The sequence below is a fragment of the Symphalangus syndactylus genome, chromosome 13, assembly GCF_028878055.3.
Source record: "Symphalangus syndactylus isolate Jambi chromosome 13, NHGRI_mSymSyn1-v2.1_pri, whole genome shotgun sequence".
Taxonomy (NCBI): Eukaryota; Metazoa; Chordata; class Mammalia; order Primates; family Hylobatidae; genus Symphalangus; species Symphalangus syndactylus.
The window spans coordinates 58,613,941-58,635,498 of NC_072435.2; the positions used below are offsets into that span (position 1 = coordinate 58,613,941).

Consider the following 21,558-nt stretch of genomic DNA (forward strand, 5'->3'; position numbering starts at 1 on the left):
AAAAATATAAAAGTTAGCCATTCATGGTGGCAGGAACCTGTAGTCCCAGCTACTCGGGAGGCTGAGGCAGGAGAATCAGCTTAACCCAGGCGGCAGAGGTTGCAGTGAGCCGAGATCATGCCACTGACTCCAGCCTCGGCAACACAGCAAGACTCTGTCGCAAAAAATAAATAAAATAAAGTAAGATAAAGGAAGTGCTTTACATGTCCTGACTTGTTTAAGCCCCAAAACAACCAGATGAGGACATGTATTTATCATCCCCGGGTTACTGATGAAGTAACTGTAGCACAGAGACGTTAAGGAGCATGTTCTGAGTCTCACTGCTGGGAAGAGGAACAGGATGGCTGGGTGGATGGGTGTGTATTCGGGGATCAATGAGTGGGCCTCTGAAAATAGGCCTGTCCCCGAACCCTAGCCTGTTTTTTCCAGTTAACACTTCCCTTCCTCTTCCTGTCCCCAGCACCACACCCCACTCTGGCCGGAGCACGCCAAGCAGCTCCCCATCGCTCCGGAAACGGCTGCAGCTCCTGCCCCCAAGCCGGCCCCCACCCGAGCCAGAACCAGGCACCATGGTGGAGAAGGGGTCAGATAGCTCCTCAGAGAAGGGTGGGGTGCCTGGGACCCCCAGCACCCAGAGCCTAGGCAGCCGGAACTTCATCCGCAACAGCAAGGTTGGTGCAAGCCCAGGTGGGGTGGGGAGAGGGCTGGGGGGGGTGCTGGCCGGTGTGCTGGCCGGTGATCTAGGGGCTCATCCTGACTCCTCTCCTTTTCTTTACAGAAGATGCAGAGCTGGTACAGTGTAAGTGTCTGGGCAAGGGGCTTGCTGGAGGGCTGGGAGGACAGGGTGCTGGGCCAGGAGCCCCAGGCTGCAACAGTCAAGGAGTGCATGCTGAGATGGGGTGGGTGCAGACCTAGGGTCACCTTGTATGCTATTATTTATGTGCTGTGTGACCTTGGGTGAGTTACTTAACCTCTCTGGGCCGCTCTCTGTCCTTGAGAAACAGCCCCACCTTACAAGGCTGAAGGGAACATTGAATGAGTCAGTGATGCTGGTGGGTGCTTGGTACAGGGCCTGGCTTACATAAGAAATCTGTAAATGGCAGCTGTCATTGCAGCTACTGGTTTGTTTTGTGCATGGAATCTGTCAGGGACTTAAGAGACTGAGGAGGTTCCAGGAGCTTTGTGGGGCAGAATTGGGAGTGTGAACCCCCGTCCAGATTCTCACCTCCCCAACTTCCTCAGATGCTGAGCCCCACTTACAAGCAGCGTAATGAGGACTTCCGGAAACTGTTCAGCAAACTCCCCGAAGCAGAACGCCTCATTGTGGGTGAGTCCCAGACCACCAGTCCCAGCTCCTAGCCCAGCCCTGCGACTCCCCGCCAGCCCGCAGGCGCCGGCTGAGCCTCGTGACTTGGGTGTCCTCCTATCTCTCCCTGGCCACTCTCAGATTACTCCTGCGCCCTGCAGCGTGAGATACTGCTCCAGGGCCGCCTCTACCTCTCCGAGAACTGGATCTGCTTCTACAGCAACATCTTCCGCTGGGAGACCACGGTGAGCCCACAGCGGGGCAGGGTGCAGGGGCGAGGGCCCCCATGGCCAGGCCCCACCCCGTTCCTATTGACCCTCCTGCTGTCCTCAGATCTCCATCCAGCTGAAGGAAGTGACATGTCTGAAGAAGGAAAAGACGGCCAAGCTGATCCCCAATGCCATCCAGATCTGCACGGAGAGCGAGAAGGTGACGGAGGACCCGGTGACGGGACCAGGCGGTCCCCCCTCTCAGCAGGCCGCCTCCCGCAACCATGCAAAGCCCCGTTTGTTCTGTACCCTGAGTTCTCTCCGAGCTGTCCCCTTCTTTCTGTTCTCCCGGCCCAGGCGCCCATCACCCCTGACCTGATCCCCGCACCAGCCTCTCCTCTCTTTCCCTGCAACCTGCCACCTCACACAGCTGCTCAGCAACAGCAGAAATAGTAAAACTCTCCCATGTATGTGGCACTTCAGCCGCCCCTCCCTTCGTAAGTCTCCCCGATGCTGTGTCCTGTCCCTGTCGTTGTGGCCTCATGTCCTTTGGCTGCAAGATGGCTTTCTCACCAACGGTCCAACAAGAAGGGGGACAGGTGTGGGGGACACTTCCCAGCAGACTTCTCTTTGTGTTTTGTTGGTTAAAAGTGGATCTGGCCAGGTACAGTGGCTCATGCCTGTAACCCTAGCATTTTGGGGAGGCTGAGGCAGGAAGATTGCTTGAGTCCAGGAGGTCGAGGCTAGCCTGGGCAACATAGGGAGACCCTGTCTCTTAAAAAGCAAAAAATGAACCAGTTGTGGTGGCACGCACCTATAGTCCCAGCTACTCACTCAGGAGGCTGAGACAGGAGGATGGCTTGAGCCCAGGAGGTTGAGGCTGCAGTGAGCTGTGATCATGCCACTGCACTCCAGCCTGGGTGACAAAGCCAGACCCTGTCTCAAAAAAAAAAAGGATCAACTGACCATTCTTAGTGGCAAAGGAGGCTGGGCAAGTTCCCTGGGCTTCCCCCATCACATCCCAGCCCCTCTGGGCTGACCCTGCCTAGAGATGCATCTGCCCCTCAGTGGACTGGAAGCTCCAAGGACAGGGCCAGGGGCCGTCTCCCCAGTCCAGTGATTCTGGCATTATCCAGTGCAGGGCCAAGCGCAGGACAGATGTTTTGTGGAACTAATGCAGGGGTGAATTAGTGGATTCATGGGGACAAAGATGCGGCGTCAGCGCAGATGAGGGTGGCGCTTCCCCGCCTCTGTCCTGGTCGCTCCCCAACCTGCTCACACCTCTCTCTCTCGCTCTCTCCCTGACAGCATTTCTTCACTTCCTTTGGGGCCCGTGACCGCTGCTTCCTCCTCATCTTCCGCCTCTGGCAGAATGCACTGCTTGAAAAGGTGGGCCTGGGTGAGGCCTGGGTGGGGATGGGGTGTTCCCAGGGGGACCATGGAGCCAGGGACCCCAGAACTTGCGGAGCTGGAGGCAGTCCTGGCTCTTCTCCATGGGCACCAGGCCCAGTGCCCCTGCAGCTCCTCCCTGGGCCCCACCTGATCCTGAAGCTGAGTCTCTGGCAAAGGGACATGAATTGGTGTAAACCATCGTAATTCTTCCCTGGGGCTGGGAATGATTTTCACCCTGAAGGAAATCCGGGTTCCGCTGGCAGTGGGGGAGCGTGGATAGAGGTTGGGTGGTCATCACAGGATACCGGCTATGGCTGGCCCACAGCACCTCAGAGAGCCCCAGCCCCATCCTTCGGCTCAGCGGCACTCACGCGCTGCCTTCTCAGAGGCTCTGAAGTCCCTGGAGCAGGCAGGAGTGCTGAGGGTCCCGTTCAGCATCCTGAGAGAGGGGCAGCGCACAGTCAGGCCCTAAGGAGGACAGGGCAGAGCCCCGGGATTCCAGCCCCATCCCCTGGGGCAAGTGATTGAACCCCATCTGTCAAATGGGGGCCATCACCACTTCTCAGCACCCAGAATTTTGCCCAGAATAAGTACTCAGTCATGTCAGCTCTTATGAGCAGAGTAGCCAGTGGTTAGCTCCCTCGCCACCCCCTCTGCCCCCTGGCTGTAGACCAGCTCCCCTGGGGGGTCACATCTCAGCACTGCTACTTCCTGGCTGGACCTTGGCATGTCACTTTGCACTTCTCAGCACCATTGTCTTAAAAGGATGATGAGGTTAGCACCTCCTTTCCAGATGGTTTTGAAGATACAGTGAGTTAGCACATCTGTAAAGTGGTTAGAAGAATGTACCTAGTTGACAAGGTGGCAAATGTCTGCTGCTATCATCACTTACTGTTATCTGTCATCACTGTCACTCAGCCACTCTGACCATGGGTGGCTGAAAGCTCAAGGCTCCCGAGGACACCTGGGAAAAGATTCGGGGGGCCACGATGGCATAGACGTGGGAGACTCAGCCCTGGAGTCTGGCAGGGCTTGACCAAGTCACTTGGTGACCTTGAACACATGACTTTCCCTACATAACTTCCCCTTCCTGGGCCTCTGTATTCTCTGTAAAGATGGGAACATTCATGGCTGGGCACGGTGGCTCATGCCTGTAATCCCAGCACTTTGGTAGGCCGAGACGGGCGGATCGGGGTGCCCACGAGGTCAGGAGATCAAGACCAGCCTGGCCAACGTGGTGAAACCCCGTCTCTACTAAAATTGCAAAAATTAGCTGGGCGTGGTAGCAAGCACCTGTAATCCCAGCTCCTTGGGAAGCTGAGGTAGGAGAATCGCTTGAACCCAGGAGGGAGAGGTTGCAGTGAGCTGAGATCACACCACTGATCTTACCAGCCTGAGCGACAGAGCCAGACTCCACCTCCAAAAAACAAACAAACAAACAAACAAAAAAAGTTATAAAAAATAATGGGAACATTCTCTGGCCAGAGTATTGTGGGGACTTGGGAGGCGGGAGGTTTGAGTCCTGGGCGCAGGCCTTGGAGGGGCTGTAGCAGATTTCCTGCGTGCTGGGGCCAGGTCTGGTGCGGGAGATCATGGCTGCCTCCTTGTGGAAGCCAGGGGAACTGCGGAGGCCGAGGGCTGGTGGGGAATCTGGCGGGCCGGGCTCTGGCTGGGGTGAGATGGAGGCCAACCCCAGGTCCCGCCTCCCCAGACGCTGAGTCCCCGCGAGCTCTGGCACCTGGTGCATCAGTGTTACGGCTCAGAGCTGGGCCTCACCAGTGAGGATGAGGACTATGTCTGCCCCTTGCAGCTGAACGGTCTGGGGTGAGTTGGCGGTCAAAGGAGGTGGAAGGGTTCGGGGGAGAACAGGACGGTCGGCGTGCAGAATTCCTGGAGTGCTGGGGGGCCTGAGGTGGTTGTATGAAGTCTGGAGGATTCAGGAGGGTGTGTGGGGTCTCAAGGACACAGCAGTCCTGCTTCTTCCCCTTCTGCATAGGACCCCCAAGGAAGTGGGAGATGTGATCGCCCTGAGCGACATCACCTCCTCGGGGGCAGCCGACCGCAGCCAGGAGCCAAGCCCAGTGGGTTCGCGCCGTGGCCGCGTCACGCCCAACCTTTCCCGAGCCAGCAGCGACGCAGACCATGGGGTGAGTGGTGGGGTGGAAGAGGGGTGGGATACTGATAGGAAGAGAGAGGAGGGCTGGGGGTGCAGTGGGAGAAGAACAGCCTGACAGATTTGGAGGGGAATGGATAGAGGGACAGGGGAGGCCTGGATGGAGGAACAGGACGGGGAGGGGAAGACGGACATGCGACAGATAGGGAAAGAGAGACAGGGAAGAGAGGGCACAGACAGAAAGGATGAGAGACAGAAGGGGTGGGAGATGGGTGGATAGATGAAGCAGCAGACAGACAGATGGACAGGACAGGTAAGAAAGCTTATGGCTCAGGCATCTGAGGCAAGCCTGGCAGGGGCTGAGAGGGGTCCTCATCTGGGTGGCCCCAGGCTGCTCGCAGCTCAGCCGTGAGCCCTCGGTGCACACACCACCCAGGGTCTGCACAGGCTCTGGAATCCTTGTGGCCAGTGTGGACTTGGGAGCCCTGGGGCTGGGATGGAGATGGCCAAGGCTGCATCGGGCCTTTCTCCACAGGCAGAGGAGGACAAGGAGGAGCAGGTAGACAGCCAGCCAGATGCCTCCTCCAGCCAGACAGTGACCCCGGTGGCTGAACCCCCGAGCACAGAGCCCACCCAGCCTGACGGGCCCACCACCCTGGGCCCCTTGGATCTGCTGCCCAGCGAGGAGCTATTGACAGACACAAGTAACTCCTCTTCATCCACTGGGGAGGAAGGTGAGGCAGCCGGGCCCAATTCATTCGCCTCCGGTACTTGCAAGCCTCGCTCAGTCTTAAGCAACAGGGGATGGATTTGCCCGTGGCACTGAGAATCCAGGGGCAGGCAAGATGGCGTTCAGGTGCTGTTGCTAGAAATCTGTCTTTACTCTGTTTTGAAGGCAGCATGGCAGGGTGAACACGAGCACAGACTGAAGGCAGCTTGCCGGGGTTCACATCCTGGTCGCACCACTTCCTGACCATGTCACGTGGGCAAATTATGTAACTTCTCTGAGCTTTGCTTTCCTCCTCTGAAAATGGGGTTAACAATGATAATACCTACTTCATAGGATTGTTGTTAAGAGACTATAAATGAAACCGGGTGTGATGGCTCACATCTGTAATCCCAGCACTTTGGGAGGCCAAGGTAGGAAGGATTGCTTGAGGCCAAGAGTTGGAGAACAGCCTGGGCAGCAAAGCAAGACCCCGTTTTGTACAAAAAAGAAAAAAAAAAGGAAAAAACTAGGTGTGGTGGTGCATACCTATAGTCCCAGCTATTTGGCAGACCAAGGCAAGAGGATCCCATGAGGCCAAGAGTTTGAGACAAGCCTGGGCAACACAGTGAGACCCCTGTCTTTACAAAAAATTTAAAAATCAGCCAGGCATGGTGTCATGCACCCTGTGTAGTCTCAGCTACTGGGGAGGCTGAGGCAGGAGGATCGCTTGAGCCCAGGAGTTGGAGGCTGCAGTGAGCTATGATTGCACCACTGCACTCTGGCCTGAGCAACAGAGCGAGACCCTGTCTCTAAAACGAACAAAGGGAGAGAATTAAGTGATTTCATACATCTAAAGCACTTGGGCCAGTTAGTAAGCGTTGACTATTAGTATTTCCATTATCGTTATTATATTCATTTTCTCTTCACTAATTTTCAGCTAGCGTCTACTCTTGTCTCTTATGGGGCAGAGATGGCCTCAGCCCTGCCCCAGACCAGCCCAATGAGAGAGAGGAGCCTATTTTTCCCAGTGTCTACAGTGGACACCCTAGGGTTAGCTCTGGAGCAACTTGAGAGCGTGCCTGCCCCTGAACCAATCACTGTGGTTGATCGGATAGACCTGGGCCACCCACTCACCCCCGAACCAATTGCTGTGCTCCTAGGTTGATGCTCCCAGGAGCGCATGCTATCTGGTAATGAATCCCTGTAATTTAAATCTCAGGGCCTAGGTGTGTTCTCCACCCAGAACCAAGCACAGTGGCGCTGACTGTCTGGGCCTGGAGCACATGCCCACCCTCAACCCATCCCTGAGTCACAGGAGGGCTCTGTGTCAGTGTCTAGCTCTGCTCCAGGAGGTTGGGTCTGCCCATGCACACTACAAGGCCTGGGAGTGGGGAGGCGTGGCCCGCAGAGGGAGGGAGGAGTGGAGGCAGTCATCATCTTCGGCTCTCCTCTGTCTCCAGCGGACTTGGCTGCCCTGCTTCCCGACCTCTCCGGCCGCCTCCTCATCAACTCTGTCTTCCATGTGGGCGCTGAGCGGCTCCAGCAGATGCTCTTCTCGGACTCGCCCTTCCTTCAGGGCTTCCTACAGCAGTGCAAGTTCACAGGTCAGCGGGTGCATGAAGGAGAGGCTGAGGTTACCCAGGTTCAGGGGAGGGGTGAGGAAGGGTAGCCCAGGGCAGGGTGGGGTGGTGAAAAGCAACGTCTGTCAGACCATAAGCAGTTCTGCCTCTTACTAGCTGGGTAGGCTTGGGCGGAGTTCTGAGACGCTCTGTGCCTCAGTTTCTCCTTCTGTATAATGGGGGTATGATAATAGTACCTGGCTTATTGGTTATCATGAGAGCTAAGTGAGTTCATACTAGAAAAGTGCCTAGAGCAATATCATATAGTAAGCGTTTAATAAATACAAGTTAAGAGGCTGAGGTGGGGCTGGGTGCGGTGGCTCACACCTGTAATCCCAGCACTTTGGGAGGCCGAGGTGGGCAGATCACTCGAGGTCAGGAGTGCGAGACCAGCCAGAGCAACGTGGTGAAACCTTGTCTCTACTAAAAATACAAAAATCAGCTAGGTGTGGTGGTGCACACCTTTAGTCCCAGCTACTTGGGAGGCTGAAGTGGGAGAATTGCTTGAACCTCAGAAGCGGAGGATGCAGTGAGCTGAGATCACACTGCACTCCAGCCTGGGCGACACAGCGAAACTCTGTCTCAAAAAAACGGGGGCTGGGGGCGGGGTGCTGGGTGCAGTGGCTCACGCTTATAATCCCAGCACTTTGGGAGGCCGAGGCAGGTGGATCACCTGAGGTCAGGAGTTTGAGACCAGTCTGGCCAACATGGCAAAACCCCATCTCCACTAAAAATACAAAAAAATTAGCCAGGCATGGTGGCGGGCACCTGTAATCCCAGCTACTCAGGAGGCTGAGGCAGGAGAATCACTTGAACTCGGGAGGCAGAGGTTACAGTGAGCCAAGATCGTGCCGTTGCACTCCAGCCTGGGCAACAGAGCGAGACTCTGTCTCAAAAAAAAAAAAAAAAAGCGGGAGGAAGGCCAAGGTGGGAAGATCACATCAGCCCAGAAGTTGGAGACCAGCCTGGGCAACATAATGAGACTCAGTCTTTACAAAAATAAAAAAAAAAATTAGCTGAGCATGATGCTGCACACCTGTAATTCCAGCTACTCTGGAGGCTCAGGCGAGAGAATTGCTTGAACCCAGGAGGTGGAAGTTGCAGTGAGCCAAGATCATGCCACTGCACTTCAGCCTGGGTGACAGAGAGAGACTCCATTAAAAAAAAAAAAAAGCTCCTGAGGCCTCCCCAGAAGCCGAGCAGATGCCGGCATCATGCTTCCTGTACAGCCTGTGGAACTGTGAACCCATTAAACCTCTTTTAAGTTACTGAGCCTTAGGTATTTATAGTAACGTAAGAACGGCCTCATACAGAGCTCCTCAGCCTGACACGCCAGCCCTTTTAGGACATAAGCATAGTTTTGGGGGCCTTGTAGCCCCCCAACACAAGGCACCATCTTCCTGACCGCAGGGGATACTACATGTCTCATCAATACAGAAAAAGAAACAGAGAAACTCCCATCTGACACGCTCCTCCCCTGCTTGAATCTCTTTCGTAGCCTCCCAAGTTCCTTGGCTGGTCTCATGTCAACCCTTCAGCCTCACCCAGCGCTGTGGCTGCCCCTCTGCATACCAGGCTGCCCCATCCCAGCCTCAGGGGACTTCTCCCAATATTGGCCTCCAGCCTCAGGGCCTTTACTGGTACCACACTGGCCTCCTGGGCTCCTCTGCCCCCACCCCCTTCCTTCCTCAGTTCCTCCTTCAGGCCTTGGTTTTGATTTCACATCCTCCTGGCAGCCTTCCCTTACCTTCCTCAGATCCCAGATACCCCCAGATACTCACAGCCTCTGCCCTTAACTCACACCATGCCGGTAGTGTGTGGTTTTTATTTATAGATATTTCCTGTTGTTCTCAAGAGATTCTGGGTGCTAAGGGCAGGAGTTCATCTATCCTGGTCTCCCACTGGCATCCAAGCCCTGCATAGGCCTGACAGAGTGGACATTATAACACGTATTTATTTATTTATTCATTTTTGAGTCAGGGTCTTGCTGTTGCCCCAGCTGGAATGCAGTAGCACAATCTTGGGTCACTGTAGCCTCTGCCTCCTGGGTTCAAGCCATTCTCCTGCCTCAGGCTCCTGAATAGCCAGGATTACAGGCACCCACCACCATGCCCAGCTAATTTTTGTATTTTTAGTAGAGACGGGGTTTCACCATGTTGGCCAGGCTGGTTTCAAGCTGTTGACCTCAGGTGATCCTCCTGCCTCGGCCTCCCAAATTTCCCAAGGTGCTGGGATTACAGGCTTGAGCCACCATGCCCGGCTGCCTCAGGGAGCTTTTGATCATGGTGGAAGACAAAGGGGGAGCAAGTGAGACAGAGTGGAGGGGAGGTGCGACACACTTAAATGACCAGATTTCGGAAGAACTCACTATCATGAAGACAGCAGCAAACCATGAGGGATCCACCCCCATGATCCAAACACCTCTCACCAGGCCCTACCTCCAGCATTAGGGATTACAATTCAACATGAGATTTGGGTGGGGACAAATATCCAAACTATACCAAACTCAGACTCTGTTCTAGGGGTACTGGGGAGCCATGGAGTGTTCTAGGCAGAGAAGGGATAGAGTCAGGCTTGGCTTTAACAAGATGCCCCTGGACCAGATGGGGAGACTGAGGCCAGACACTCAAGGGAAGGCTGGGAGGGGCACTGGGCAGGCAAAGATGGGCTGAACCAGGAGTGACGCTCAGTAGATTTGGTGAACACACAGTGTAGGTAACCATCTAGGGGTCTGACTAGGGGGTGTCCAGGGCAAGGCCTACCGCTCCAGTGGGAGCCTGGGGGACCCTGGGCCACCCCTGAGTGGGGGCCTGGGAGATGCAGCAGGTTTGGGGAGGTGCTGAGGCTGTGTGGAGCTCGGTGGGTTCAAGGGGTCCAGGGACCTTCCAGGGGAAGGTGTTCAAAAGATTGCAGGTCCAATGCTCAGGGCAGAAGCCAGGATGGGTGCAGAGGGGGAAACTGAGGCTGCAGCAGTGGATGAGATGGCCCTACCCCAACAGCTAAGGTTTTAGGCTCCTGGAAGGAAGGTGGGGACACAGAGGAGTGGTGGGGATTGGGACAAGTCCCCAGAGAGACCTCCCAGAAGGCTGAGTCTCCTGCGGCCTGTGGGCAAATGACTGGGGTGTGGCCTCCTCATGCTGCTCCTCCCTCCCCTAGACGTGACCCTGAGCCCCTGGAGCGGGGACAGCAAGTGCCACCAGCGCCGGGTGCTGACGTACACCATCCCCATCAGCAACCCACTGGGCCCCAAGAGCGCCTCCGTGGTGGAGACACAGGTGGGCCAGGTGGGGCAGCCGGGTGGGTGGGGCAGCTGGCTGTGTGGGGTGGCTCTGACTCCTCCGGCTCTGTCCCTGCAGACGCTGTTCCGGCGCGGCCCCCAGGCTGGCGGGTGTGTGGTGGACTCCGAGGTGCTGACGCAGGGCATCCCCTACCAGGACTACTTCTACACTGCCCACCGCTACTGCATCCTGGGTCTGGCCCGGAACAAGGCGCGGCTCCGGTGAGCGGTGGCTGGACCCCTCCACCCGATGCCCTGGTGGCCCCAGGGCCTCCTGTCCACTCCTCAAGTCAACAGCAGAGCCTTGGTTCCCACCCTGGTGGAGGAACAGAAGCGTGGGGTTCCTGAGGCCCTTGTCCTCCGAATAGTGGAGGGTAGAGGAAGAGTGGCCCTGGGATGGCTCCCCCCGTCTACAGAGGGTGTTTGAGCCTCAAGACTCGGAGGATACAGCAAAGCCAGGCAATATCACCTCTCTCAGGGAGCTCATAGTCTAGTGGGGAATTGGACAGTAGAGAAATAATCAGGAAAATCTGCAGAACATTCACTGGCATTTAGGCCTGTGGAGAAAAATGAGGAAAACATGGCAGGCTAAAGAAGCAGAGCGTGGAGGCTTCAGGGAAGGGCCCGCTGGGTAAGAAATGTTTCACCAAGAACCTGAAGGAGCTGAGAGCAACTCATTTGGGACAGCAAGTGCAAAGGCCCTGAGGCAGGGTTGTGGGCATTGGCTGGAGTGGAGTAAGATTGAGTGAGTAGGAGCTGAGATTAAAGTGGTGAACCAGGGCCCAGCACAGTGGCTCACACCTGTAATCCCAGCACTTTGGGAGACTGAGGCAGGAGTATCACTTGAGCCCAGAGATCAAGAGTAGCCTGGGTAACGTACAGAGGTCCTGTCTCTACAAAAAAATTTTTTTTTTAATTAGCCAGGGGCCAGGCGCAGTGGCTTACGCCTGTAATCCCAGCAATTTGGGAGGCTGAGGCGGGTGGATCACTTGAGGTCAGGAGTTCGAGACCAGCCTGGCCAACATGGTGAAACCCCATCTCTACTAAAAATACAAAAATTAGTCGGGGGTGGTGGTGCACGTCTGTAATCCCTTGAACCTAGGAGGTGAAGGTTGCAGTGAGCCGAGATCCGGCCACTGCACTTCAGCCTGGGTGACAGAGTGAAACTCTGTCTCAAAAAAACAAACAAACAAAAAAACAAGTTAAAAAATTAGCTAGACATGGTGGAGATTTCAGTGAGCCATGATCACACCGTTGCACTTCAGCCTGGGTGGCAGAGCAAGACCCTGTCTCAAAAAAAAAAAAAAAAAAGAAAAAGGTGAACCAGATGTGGCTCATGGTGAAGACTTGACTTTACCTGGAGTGAGGTGCAACCAGGCAAGGGCTCTGAGCCAGGAGGGCGCTGACCTGACTCAGGTGGTGCCAGGCTCCTTCTAGCTCCCTCTGTTCTGGTGGGAACAGACTGCAAAGACAGGTACAGGAGCAGGGAGGCCAGGGAGGAGGCTGCTGGGACATCCAGGTTGGAGGGGACGGAGGCTGAATCAGGGTGGGGAAATGGAGGGGGAAGAGTTTAGATTCTGGAGAGATTTTGTAGGTTTAGCTGACAGGATTTGCTGAGAGATTGGATGTGGCGGTGAGGGAAAGAGAGCTCAAGGAATACCCCGAGGCATTTGGCCCAAATCACTACAACGTTGGAGCTGCCCTTGACCCAGATGGGGGCGGCAGGGAGGCATGGGTTTGGGGAAAGACCAGGAGGTCAGTTTGGGACTGATCTGTCTATGTTGAGCTGAGCCCATGTGGAGCTGGGGTGCAGCAGCTGAATGGAAGAGGTTCAGGGGCATGGTCTGGCTAAGACGTCAGTCTGTGAGTGGACAGGGCTCAGGCCATCAGGAGCATTGCCCAGGTAGTGGGCATAGGTGGAGAAGGACCGAGGGCTGAGTTGGCTGGCGTTTGGGCTGGGCGGGGTGGTGTATGGGGTATCCAGGGAAGCCATGGGGGGTAGGGAACCTGTTTTGTCTGTGAGTGACAAGGTGCCCTCTCTGAATTAGGGGAAGGAAAGAACTCAGCTTGGGGGACGGGGCAGCCAGGGCTGGAGTCAGACCCTTACCTCCTTCCCCTGATCTCACAACCCCAGAGTGTCCTCTGAGATCCGCTACCGAAAGCAGCCGTGGAGCCTGGTGAAGTCGCTCATTGAGAAGAACTCGTGGAGCGGCATTGAAGACTATTTCCACCATCTGGGTAGGGACAGAAGGCCAGCCGGGGCGCAGGTTGGGGGATGGCCTGGCCAGGTATGGACATCCAGAGCCCCCTCTCTTTTACGCAGAGCGAGAGCTCGCCAAGGCTGAGAAGCTGTCTCTGGAGGAAGGCGGGAAGGATGCCCGGGGCTTGCTATCCGGCCTGCGGCGGCGGAAGCGGCCCCTGAGCTGGCGGGCTCACGGGGATGGGCCCCAGCACCCAGATCCTGACCCCTGTGCCCGGGCCGGCATGCACACCTCGGGTGCGTTCTGTTGGGGCCGGGTTGGGGTAGGCGGAGGATCGGGGGTCCTGGACTGGGCCATCTGACTCCAAGCTGCTCTCCTGCAGGCTCCCTCAGCTCCCGCTTCTCCGAACCGTCTGTGGACCAGGGCCCCGGGGCAGGCATCCCCAGTGCCCTGGTTCTCATCAGCATTGTGTGAGTAAGAGACAGGAGCAGTTGCCACACAAGCCTGAACCTGCCTCCTGGCTGTGTGACCTTGGGCAAGTGTGTGGCCTCTTTGAGCGCCCTGCTTAAGTGGGAGTGTGGGTTTGCTCACAGCAAGGATTAGATGAGGCGATGTTTGGGATGTGCCGGTTTGTCACGGAGAAGCCTTCCCTGCTAGAACAGCAGAGCCCAGGGGGGCTATGGGAGATCAGAGGGGCCTGACCTCACCCAAGGATCAAGGGGGGCTTTCTGGAGGAGCAGGCACACAAGGATTCTGGAATTAGGTGCACAGGGAGAGGTGTGCCTAACAAATGAGGTCATTTATGCACGTTATGTTCTCTGTGCCCACCCCTAAGCTGGGTGATGCTGAGGACACAGCAGTGACCTTGAGGAAAAGATAGACCTCACACCAGACCAGAGTGATCCAGGCTGGGATGGGGGAGGTATGGGCAGAGGAGTCAGGGCTGGGAGTGGGGAAGCCCTGGGAGGCCAGCGGCGGCTTCCTCCCAGGCCACAGGGGGCAGTCAGGATGGGTGTCCTGAGAGAGTGGAGACCGCATAGGCTAAGGGCTTGGGCAGGGAGAACCCACACTCCTGCCCAGAAGCCTGCAGGAGTTGGCAGGCAGGACGCTGGGAGGAAACAGAAGCAGGATCCCAGGGTTGAGCAGACCCTGGGAGGTGAGGGTCAGGCCGGCTACATGCTCAGCCTCTGAGCCTCAGCTCTCGGCTCTCATCCAGTGAGGGGGTGTAGTGCACTCAGCCAAGAGCTGCCCAGGGTGAGGAGGGCTGGGAGTGGCGGGGCCAGGCCAGGCGATGCTCATCTCTCTGTCTCCCCTCACTGCTGCTGCTGCAGGATCTGTGTGAGGTAGGGTCCTGAGTCCTCCCCCTGCCCTCCCCTCCCTGCACCCCACCCCTGCTGCAGCCTCTTCTCCCCACCCCACGACCCCCAGCTCCCCCAAGGAGGTGGCCTGGCATGGCAGTCAAGGGTATGGGCATCAGACAGACCTGGATTTGAACCCTGACTTTCCTGCTATAGACTGTGCAACCCTAGGCATGTCTCTCACCCTCTCTGAGCCTCATTCTCCTCCTCTGCAATGGGGGATAGAGGTGTCCCTACAAGGTGTAGTTGTATGGGGGGGTTCAGAGCATCTAGATCCCAGGAATCCTGACCTCTGACCCCTGTCCCCAGCCTTATCATCCTCATCGCCCTCAACGTCCTGCTCTTCTACCGTCTCTGGTCCCTGGAAAGGACAGCCCACACCTTTGAGTCCTGGCACAGCCTGGCCCTGGCCAAGGGGTGAGTGGGTAGCCTGGGGAAATGGGGGGGCTTGGGCACATCAGGGGAGGCCAAGGCCCTGCTCAGGCCTGGCATCCCCACAGCAAGTTCCCCCAGACGGCCACAGAGTGGGCCGAGATCCTGGCGCTGCAGAAGCAATTCCACAGCGTGGAGGTGCACAAGTGGAGGCAGATCCTGCGGGCCTCCGTGGAGCTCCTGGACGAGGTAGGAGGCGCCACTCGGGCAGGGCTGGGGGCTGCAGGGCTGCAGGGTCCTGTGTTGAAACCCCACCATGCGGCAGGCACTTCCCCTCTTCGGGTCTCAGTGTCCTCCTCTGTAAAATGAGGAGGCCACTCAGAGTCCCCACCCCACAGCATTGCCCGGGAAAGCATGGAAGCATGGATGGAAGAAAGAACTGATTGGCTCACGTCCTGGAGAAAAGTCCAGAGGCGTCTCACGTTAGGCACGGCCGGGTTCGGTCACTCAATGGCAATAAGAGTCAGTCTCTCGTGCCCACTCTGCCCTGTGCCCATCTCCAGGGTTGGCTTCATTGGAGGCCACCCTTTTCCCCCGACGGGACCACAGAGCTTACTCTCATTAGCTGCCGGGGTCCCAGGCCCACCCCTGACACATCACAGCAGCCAGGGCAGGCCAGTTGTGGTCCCTCTACCCGCTACCCCCCTCTGGGGTAACTAAGGGGTCACATGGTCTGAAGGGGAGAGACTCTCCAAAGGACCTGAGGTCTCATCTCCGAAACGGAGTGGACCCAGACACCCAGTGTAGTTCAGGGACAATGTCTACTCAGACAGTCAGGTTCCAATTCCGGTGTGTGACCTCATGCAAGTGATTTTGCTATGGTGGCCGTGGCCTCCTCTGTGCACAGAATAATGACTGATGCTACCTCAAAGACTGTTGTGAGGATGAGACAAGTTGACATTGGGAGTGGTGCCAGGCCTGCAGGAAACACTGGATGTGGGCTGGCTGTCCTGAGTGTGAGCCTAGTGCCAGGGACAAAGCAGATGCCCAATAAATGTGATGTCATCACACGGCAATGCCCTCAGGCCCCAGTAGACTCAGGCCAGCAGTTGCGGTGCGTCAGAGCAAGTGTCAGGCCAGCAGTTGCGGTGGGTCAGAACAAGTGTTAGGGACTGGGGAAGGTGTTGAGGGGGAAAGCGGATGGGAAATAGAGAGTCTGGCATTGCCTGCATTTCCAAGGCCATCAGAGCTGAAGTTGTGAGTAACGGTGAAAATCATGTCTCGTCGGACCCTTCCATATCAGAAGGCTCATCTTTAGGGGTCTCATTCCCCCCCGAAATCAAGCTTGGGAGAGGCTCACACTGGAAAGGGTGGGGCAGGAGGGGGTGGGGAGGGGATGAAAGCTGAGGCCCCATCAGTCATAGAGAGGGTGGGCAGGGCCCCCCATCCTGCGTTATTTTATTTTATTCTTTTGAGACAGGATCTCATTCTGTTGCCCAGGCTGGAGTGCAGTGGCACAATCATGGCTCATCGCTGCCTCGAACTCCTGGCTCAAGTGATCCTCCTGCCTCAGCCTCCTGAGTAGCTGGGACTATAGGCATGCACCACCACGCCTGGCCAATTTTAAAATTTTTTGTAGAGACCAGAGTCTCACCATGTTGCCCAGGCTGGTCTCAAACTCCTGGCTTCAGGCAGTCCTCCCGCCTCAGCCTCCCAAAGTCCTGGGATTGCAGGTGTGATCCACCATGCCTGGCCCTGAGTTAAATTTTTATCATTTTCCTCTCTCTCAAACTGCCAAGGATGCAGAGTTGACGTCACAGATTGGTGCTCACAGTAGATGTAGACTGAGCACTTACCTGCAGCTGGGCTGTTCTAAGTTTTAAGCATGACTGCTTTATCCCCACAGCCAGCCTTTGAGGAAGATGCTCTTGTTATCCCAGTTTTTTTGAGACAGTCTCGACCTGTCACCCAGGCTGGCATGCAGTGGTGCGACCTCTGCCTTCCAGGTTAAAGCGATTCTCATGCCTCAGCTTCCCAAGTAGCTGGGATTACAGGCACCCGCCACCACGCCTGGCTAATTTTTGTATTTTTAGTAGAGACGGGGTTTCACCATGTTGGCCAGGCTAGTCTTGAACTCCTGACCTTAAGTGATCCACCAGTCTCAGCCTCCCAAAGTGCTGAGATTACAGGCACGAGGCACTGTGTCCGGCCATTATCCTGGTTTTATACATAGGTAGGCGATACGAGGCATCCAGAGGTTCGAGGAGCTCGGGAGCTTGCCCGAGGTCACAGAGTGGGTAATGGTGACAGCTAACATGTGCTGAGCACTTAGTGTACACCGGGTTCTCAGTGCTCCTCAGAAGCCTGAAATAATCCCATGGAGCAGATGTGTTATAGACCCGTATTTCAAATGAGGGGATTTTGGCTCAGGGTGGTTACGGGACTTGCCTGAGGTTAACTGAGGTAACAAGCAGCAGAGCCGGGATTTGAACCCAGGCCATCGAGGTACCAGGCACACACTAAGCCCCTTCCGCTGCTGCCTCTGAGAAGTTAAACTGGGTGCAGTGTGGCTGTGCTCTTTTCACCAAGGGACGCTGGGGTGGGGCAGTATGGCCTCTAGACCGTCCTCAGTTTCTCAATGGCAGGATGGGGGTGGGCGACATCACCCCCCAGCCTCCAGCGTTCACCCCCGACCCTGCTCACCTCCTCCCCGCAGATGAAATTCTCGCTGGAGAAGCTGCACCAAGGCATCACAGTCTCAGACCCTCCCTTTGACACCCAGCCCCGGCCTGATGACAGCTTTTCCTGAGGACCCTGGCCATGCAGCTGTTCCCCCACATGGACAGATGGACACACAGAGCCTCGGCGGCCACTGCTGGCACGGTGTGAGCGCCAGGCATCTCCCACCCGCCCCTCCCGACAGCCCAACCAGGGGCTGTGCAGACGTGGGGGCCACGGAACCGAGATGCACTTTAGACCAGGGAGCTGGCCCGGCCTCTGGCAGGCCCCCCACTAACTTATTTGCCCGGCTGAGGTTGTGGGGGGCGCCTCCTGGGGTGCACGTTTCCCTCAGCTCTGGGTTTAATGTATTATATTTATTTGGGGCCAACAGTACCCCAATAAAGGGTCAGAAATGGCTGTGGCTGTGCCTGTGGGGCCTTGGGAGTGGGTGGGAGCCTCCTGTTGCACTCAGATCCTGCTGCGGTGGGGAGGGGACGTCTGTCTGTGTTCTGGGGCCATAGTCACTGAAACGATCTGGAAATCCCCCAGCATTTTACACAAGCTTTACGTCATCTGAGGTCAACACAGGAACTCCGAGGACAGACTCTGGTAGCCGGAGTTCAAATCCTGCTTCCTAGCAGTGGTGTAACTGCAGCAGGTCAACCCCCTGGAGCTCCAGTACCCTTTCCTGTGCAATGGGTAGAATGGCAGTACCTGTCTCTCAGGATTGGTAGAAGGGAGCGGTTCTCAAACTTGAGCTGCATTAGAATCTCCTGGAGGGCTTGATGAAAAACAGACTGTAGGCCCCTCCCTCCAAATTTCTGGTTCAGTAGGTCTGGGGCAGGGCTGGGATTCTGCCTTTATAACGAGTTCCCAGGAGATGCTCATGGTGCCATCCCAGACGACACTTTGTTTTTTTGTTTGTTTTAAGTTAGGGTCTCTGTTGCCCAGGCTGGAGTGCAGTGGCACAAACATGGCTCACAGCAGCTTCGACCTCCTGTGCTCAAGCCGTCCTCCCACCTCAGCCTTCTGAGTAGGTGGGACTACAGGTGTAAGCCACCATGCCCGGCTAATTTTTTATTTCTGTTTGGAGATGGGATCTCACTATGTTGCCCAGGCCGGTCTTGAACTCCTGGCCTCCAGCGATCCTCCCGCCTCAGCTTCTCAAAGTGTTGGGATTTCAGGTGTGAGCCACCATGCCCAGCCCCAGACCACACTTTGAGAACCACTATTATAGGTTCAAGGAGTTCATAAATGTGGCTACTTATAACAGGGCCTGGCACAGATGGAATGGAGTAAGTATTCAATAAATGTTACACTTATTGCATAAAAATAGACGGAAAAAAGTAACTCATGTAGTGAGTACCAAGTACGTACGTACCCAGCTCTGTGCCAAGATCTGATGTTCATTTTATTCTCACAGTGATTCCATGAGGCGGAGACAAAGATGTACACGCCCGAGGCTACCCAGCAGGGAGGCAGACTCCAGGCCTGACCCCTGGGGTCTCCACATTTACATGCAAGGTCCTAACCCCCTCAGGACCCCACCACAGCCCATTCAGGCTGACTTTGGTTGGATTCCTGTTTTACAGATGAGGAAATGAACTTGGAGGCAAAGTCCCTGGTCCAGAAAGAACCCAGGTCCACCTCACGCAAACCTTGTCCTGGTTCCAGAGGGAGTGTGTGGGGTGGAGACACCTTTGGCATGTCACACCCCCGGCTATAAGAATCATCGTAACTGATGGCTTGGAGCAGGGGACTGGAGGAGGGATTGGAGAGTGGATCAGGAGTGGCATAGGAGGCAAAGCCAGCCTCTCCTATGCTCTAGCTGTGTGATCATGGCAAGGTACCCACGCTGAGCCTCAGTCTTCTATATCTGTAACATGGGTATAATAATAATATCACTTATAGGAAGAATTAAATGAGCTAATGTTAGTAAAGTGCTTAGAATGCTTAGAACAGCACCAAGCCCATACATCATAGGTGCTCACTGAACATAGCTTATAGGGCTGCGAGGTACCTCCTGTCCAGTGCTGAGGACTGTCCTCACTGTGCCTTCACCTACCATCCCCCAGCAGTGGAAGGGCCGGGAACAGCAAGAGGGTTATTCTCTGCAGGGGAATTTCACAGCTCAGGAGGTGCTGGCGTAAAAGTCTAGACCACAGAGGTGTCAGATGTCCCTGGCTCCCTGCCCCTCTGCCATGGTCCTGCCCCACACCCTGGCTCCTCTTGCCTGGCAGGGCTGGGCCAGGGGGATTCTGAGACCTTACCCCACCCGGAATTGGAGTCTAGGATCTGGGTAGTGACCCTTCAGCCGAGAGTCTCACTCCCACCCTGGTCCTGACAGCCCAGAACTCCCACCTCCATTCTCTCCATTTGGCAGAACCTACTGGTAGGACAGGCCACTCACCACTGCTGGGGCAGGATTTCACATCCATCCTAGGCCAGCTACATGACTCTGGGCAAGGGCACGGCCCTCTCCCAGCCTCGGTTTCTTCATCTGTAAAATGGAGATAATAGAACTTGCTGAAGGTTTGGGGCAGTAGAAGTGGGTTCTGCAAATCCCAAGGACTTAGTGAACATTGGCATTCATTTATTTGTTTGACAAGTGTTGATTGGGTACCTGCAGTGTGCCAGGAACAGTTCAAGGTGCAAGAGACGTGGTGGTACACAAGACAGTATCCTCACCTGGGAGATTTTTTTTGTTTTTTGTTTTTTTGTTTACATGGAGTCTCACTCTGTCACCAGGCTGGAGTGCAGTGGCGTGATCTCGGCTCACTGCCACCTCTGCCTCCCAGGTTCAAGCGATTCTCCTGCCTCAGCCTCCCAAGTAGCTGGGACTACAGGCATGCGCAACCACGCCCAGCTAATTTTTGTATTTTTAGTAGAGATGGAGTTTCACTATGTTGGCCAGGATGGTCTCAATCTCTTGACCTCGTGATCCACCCACCTCGGCCTCCCAGAATGCTGGAATTACAAGCGTGAGCCACTGCGCCCGGCCTTTTTTTTGAGATGGAGTTTCGCTCGTTGCCCAGGCTGGAGTGCAGTGACGTGATCTTGGCTTACTGCAAACCTCTGCCTCCCGGGCTCAAGCGATTCTTCTTCCTCAGCCTCCCAAGTAACTGGGATTACAGGCGCCCACCACCACTCCCGGCTAATTTTTTTGTATTTTTAGTAGAGACGGGGTTTCATCATGCTGGTCAGGCTGGTCTCGAACTCCTGCCCTCAGGTGACCTGCCCGCCCCCCCGCCTTGGCTTCCCAAAGTGCTGGGATGGCGGGGGCGGGGGGAGCGGCTCACACCTGTAATCCCAGCATGGTCAACATGGTGAAACCCTGTCTCTACTAAAAAATAAAAAAATTAGCCAGGCATGATGGTGCACACCTGTACTCCCAGCTACTCGGGAGGTTGCGGCAGGAGAATCGCTTGAACCCGGGAGGCGGAGGTTGCAGTGAGACGAGATTGGCCACTGCACTCCAGCCTGGGCGACAGAGCCAGACCCTGTCTCAAAAAATAAAAAAAAAAAAAAAGAGGAAGAACATAATGTCAGGTAATGAGGCTGCTGTGGAAAACACTCAACAAGAGTAAAGGAGGTCAAGTTAGGAGCGGGGGAGGCAGTTTACCCTGAAGGGACACAGAAGACCTGACGAAGGTGACATTGGAGCCATAGAGGCCCGGAGGGGGGGTAAGGGGGGAGAGCAGGGGCAGAGGGGAGAGCTGGGGCCAAGGCCCTGAGGCAGGAATGGGTTCCCTGTGTTGGGAACAGCAGGAGGACCTGAACAGCCAGAGTGGAGTGGGAGGAAAGAGGGGTAGAAGGTGACATCAGGGACATAAAGGGGTGCAGGGGATCATGAAGGGGTCCTCCTCCTGAAACAGCACCTCCATATTCCCGGGACTGCTTCTCTCCAGGGTGCCCTGCCTGCTTGGGTGAGGTCTGGATTGTAGCTGTAGTCCTAGCCTGACGGCCCCCTACCCTGCTCTAATGCCTACTTGGGGTCCCTGCACGTTGACCCCCAGGCCTGTATATCAGGGCTCAGGGGAGATAACTTGGAGGTTCGCCCTCTCGAACTCCTGAGGATGACCTCCATCATTTGAAGTCGGAAACCCGGCCCCCAAACTGCGCTCTAAGTCCTCCTGTGATTCTGGGGGTGACCTTTCCAGACTCCCTGGGAAGGTGGTGGGGTGGTCCTCAGAGCCCCAGCGGGGTCGGAGACACCCAGACCACCCTCCCCGTTCCCAGAAGTCGCGGTCCCTGCGCCACCCGGAGAGGCCGGTGCAGCGG

The 21,558-nt window shown here is 56.0% G+C and overlaps 1 protein-coding gene across 8 annotated transcripts in view; it reads left to right on the forward strand.

Annotated features, from left to right (window-relative positions):
* The window catches only part of GRAMD1A (GRAM domain containing 1A), a 108,144-nt gene extending 90,450 nt beyond the window's left edge, over window positions 1–17,694 (forward strand). For 5 of the 8 annotated variants that reach the window (XM_055239596.2, XM_063614057.1, XM_055239598.2 and 2 more), the window contains 18 exons: window positions 461–671; window positions 779–799; window positions 1,243–1,327; window positions 1,448–1,551; window positions 1,640–1,735; window positions 2,824–2,904; window positions 4,619–4,731; window positions 4,904–5,054; window positions 5,556–5,754; window positions 7,190–7,333; window positions 10,505–10,623; window positions 10,705–10,847; window positions 12,760–12,863; window positions 12,949–13,122; window positions 13,209–13,296; window positions 14,494–14,601; window positions 14,685–14,805; window positions 17,273–17,694. In XM_055239596.2, the coding sequence (XP_055095571.1) occupies window positions 461–671; window positions 779–799; window positions 1,243–1,327; window positions 1,448–1,551; window positions 1,640–1,735; window positions 2,824–2,904; window positions 4,619–4,731; window positions 4,904–5,054; window positions 5,556–5,754; window positions 7,190–7,333; window positions 10,505–10,623; window positions 10,705–10,847; window positions 12,760–12,863; window positions 12,949–13,122; window positions 13,209–13,296; window positions 14,494–14,601; window positions 14,685–14,805; window positions 17,273–17,365 (2,155 nt within the window). In that variant the 3' untranslated portion in view covers window positions 17,366–17,694. Of the gene's footprint in view, window positions 1–460; window positions 672–778; window positions 800–1,242; window positions 1,328–1,447; window positions 1,552–1,639; window positions 1,736–2,823; window positions 2,905–4,618; window positions 4,732–4,903; window positions 5,055–5,555; window positions 5,755–7,189; window positions 7,334–10,504; window positions 10,624–10,704; window positions 10,848–12,759; window positions 12,864–12,948; window positions 13,123–13,208; window positions 13,297–14,157; window positions 14,170–14,493; window positions 14,602–14,684; window positions 14,806–17,272 lie in introns of all 8 variants that reach the window. The other 3 variants (XM_063614058.1, XM_055239604.2, XM_055239602.2) reach the window with 2 other exon arrangements.
* Window positions 17,695–21,558: the final 3,864 nt, after the last annotated feature.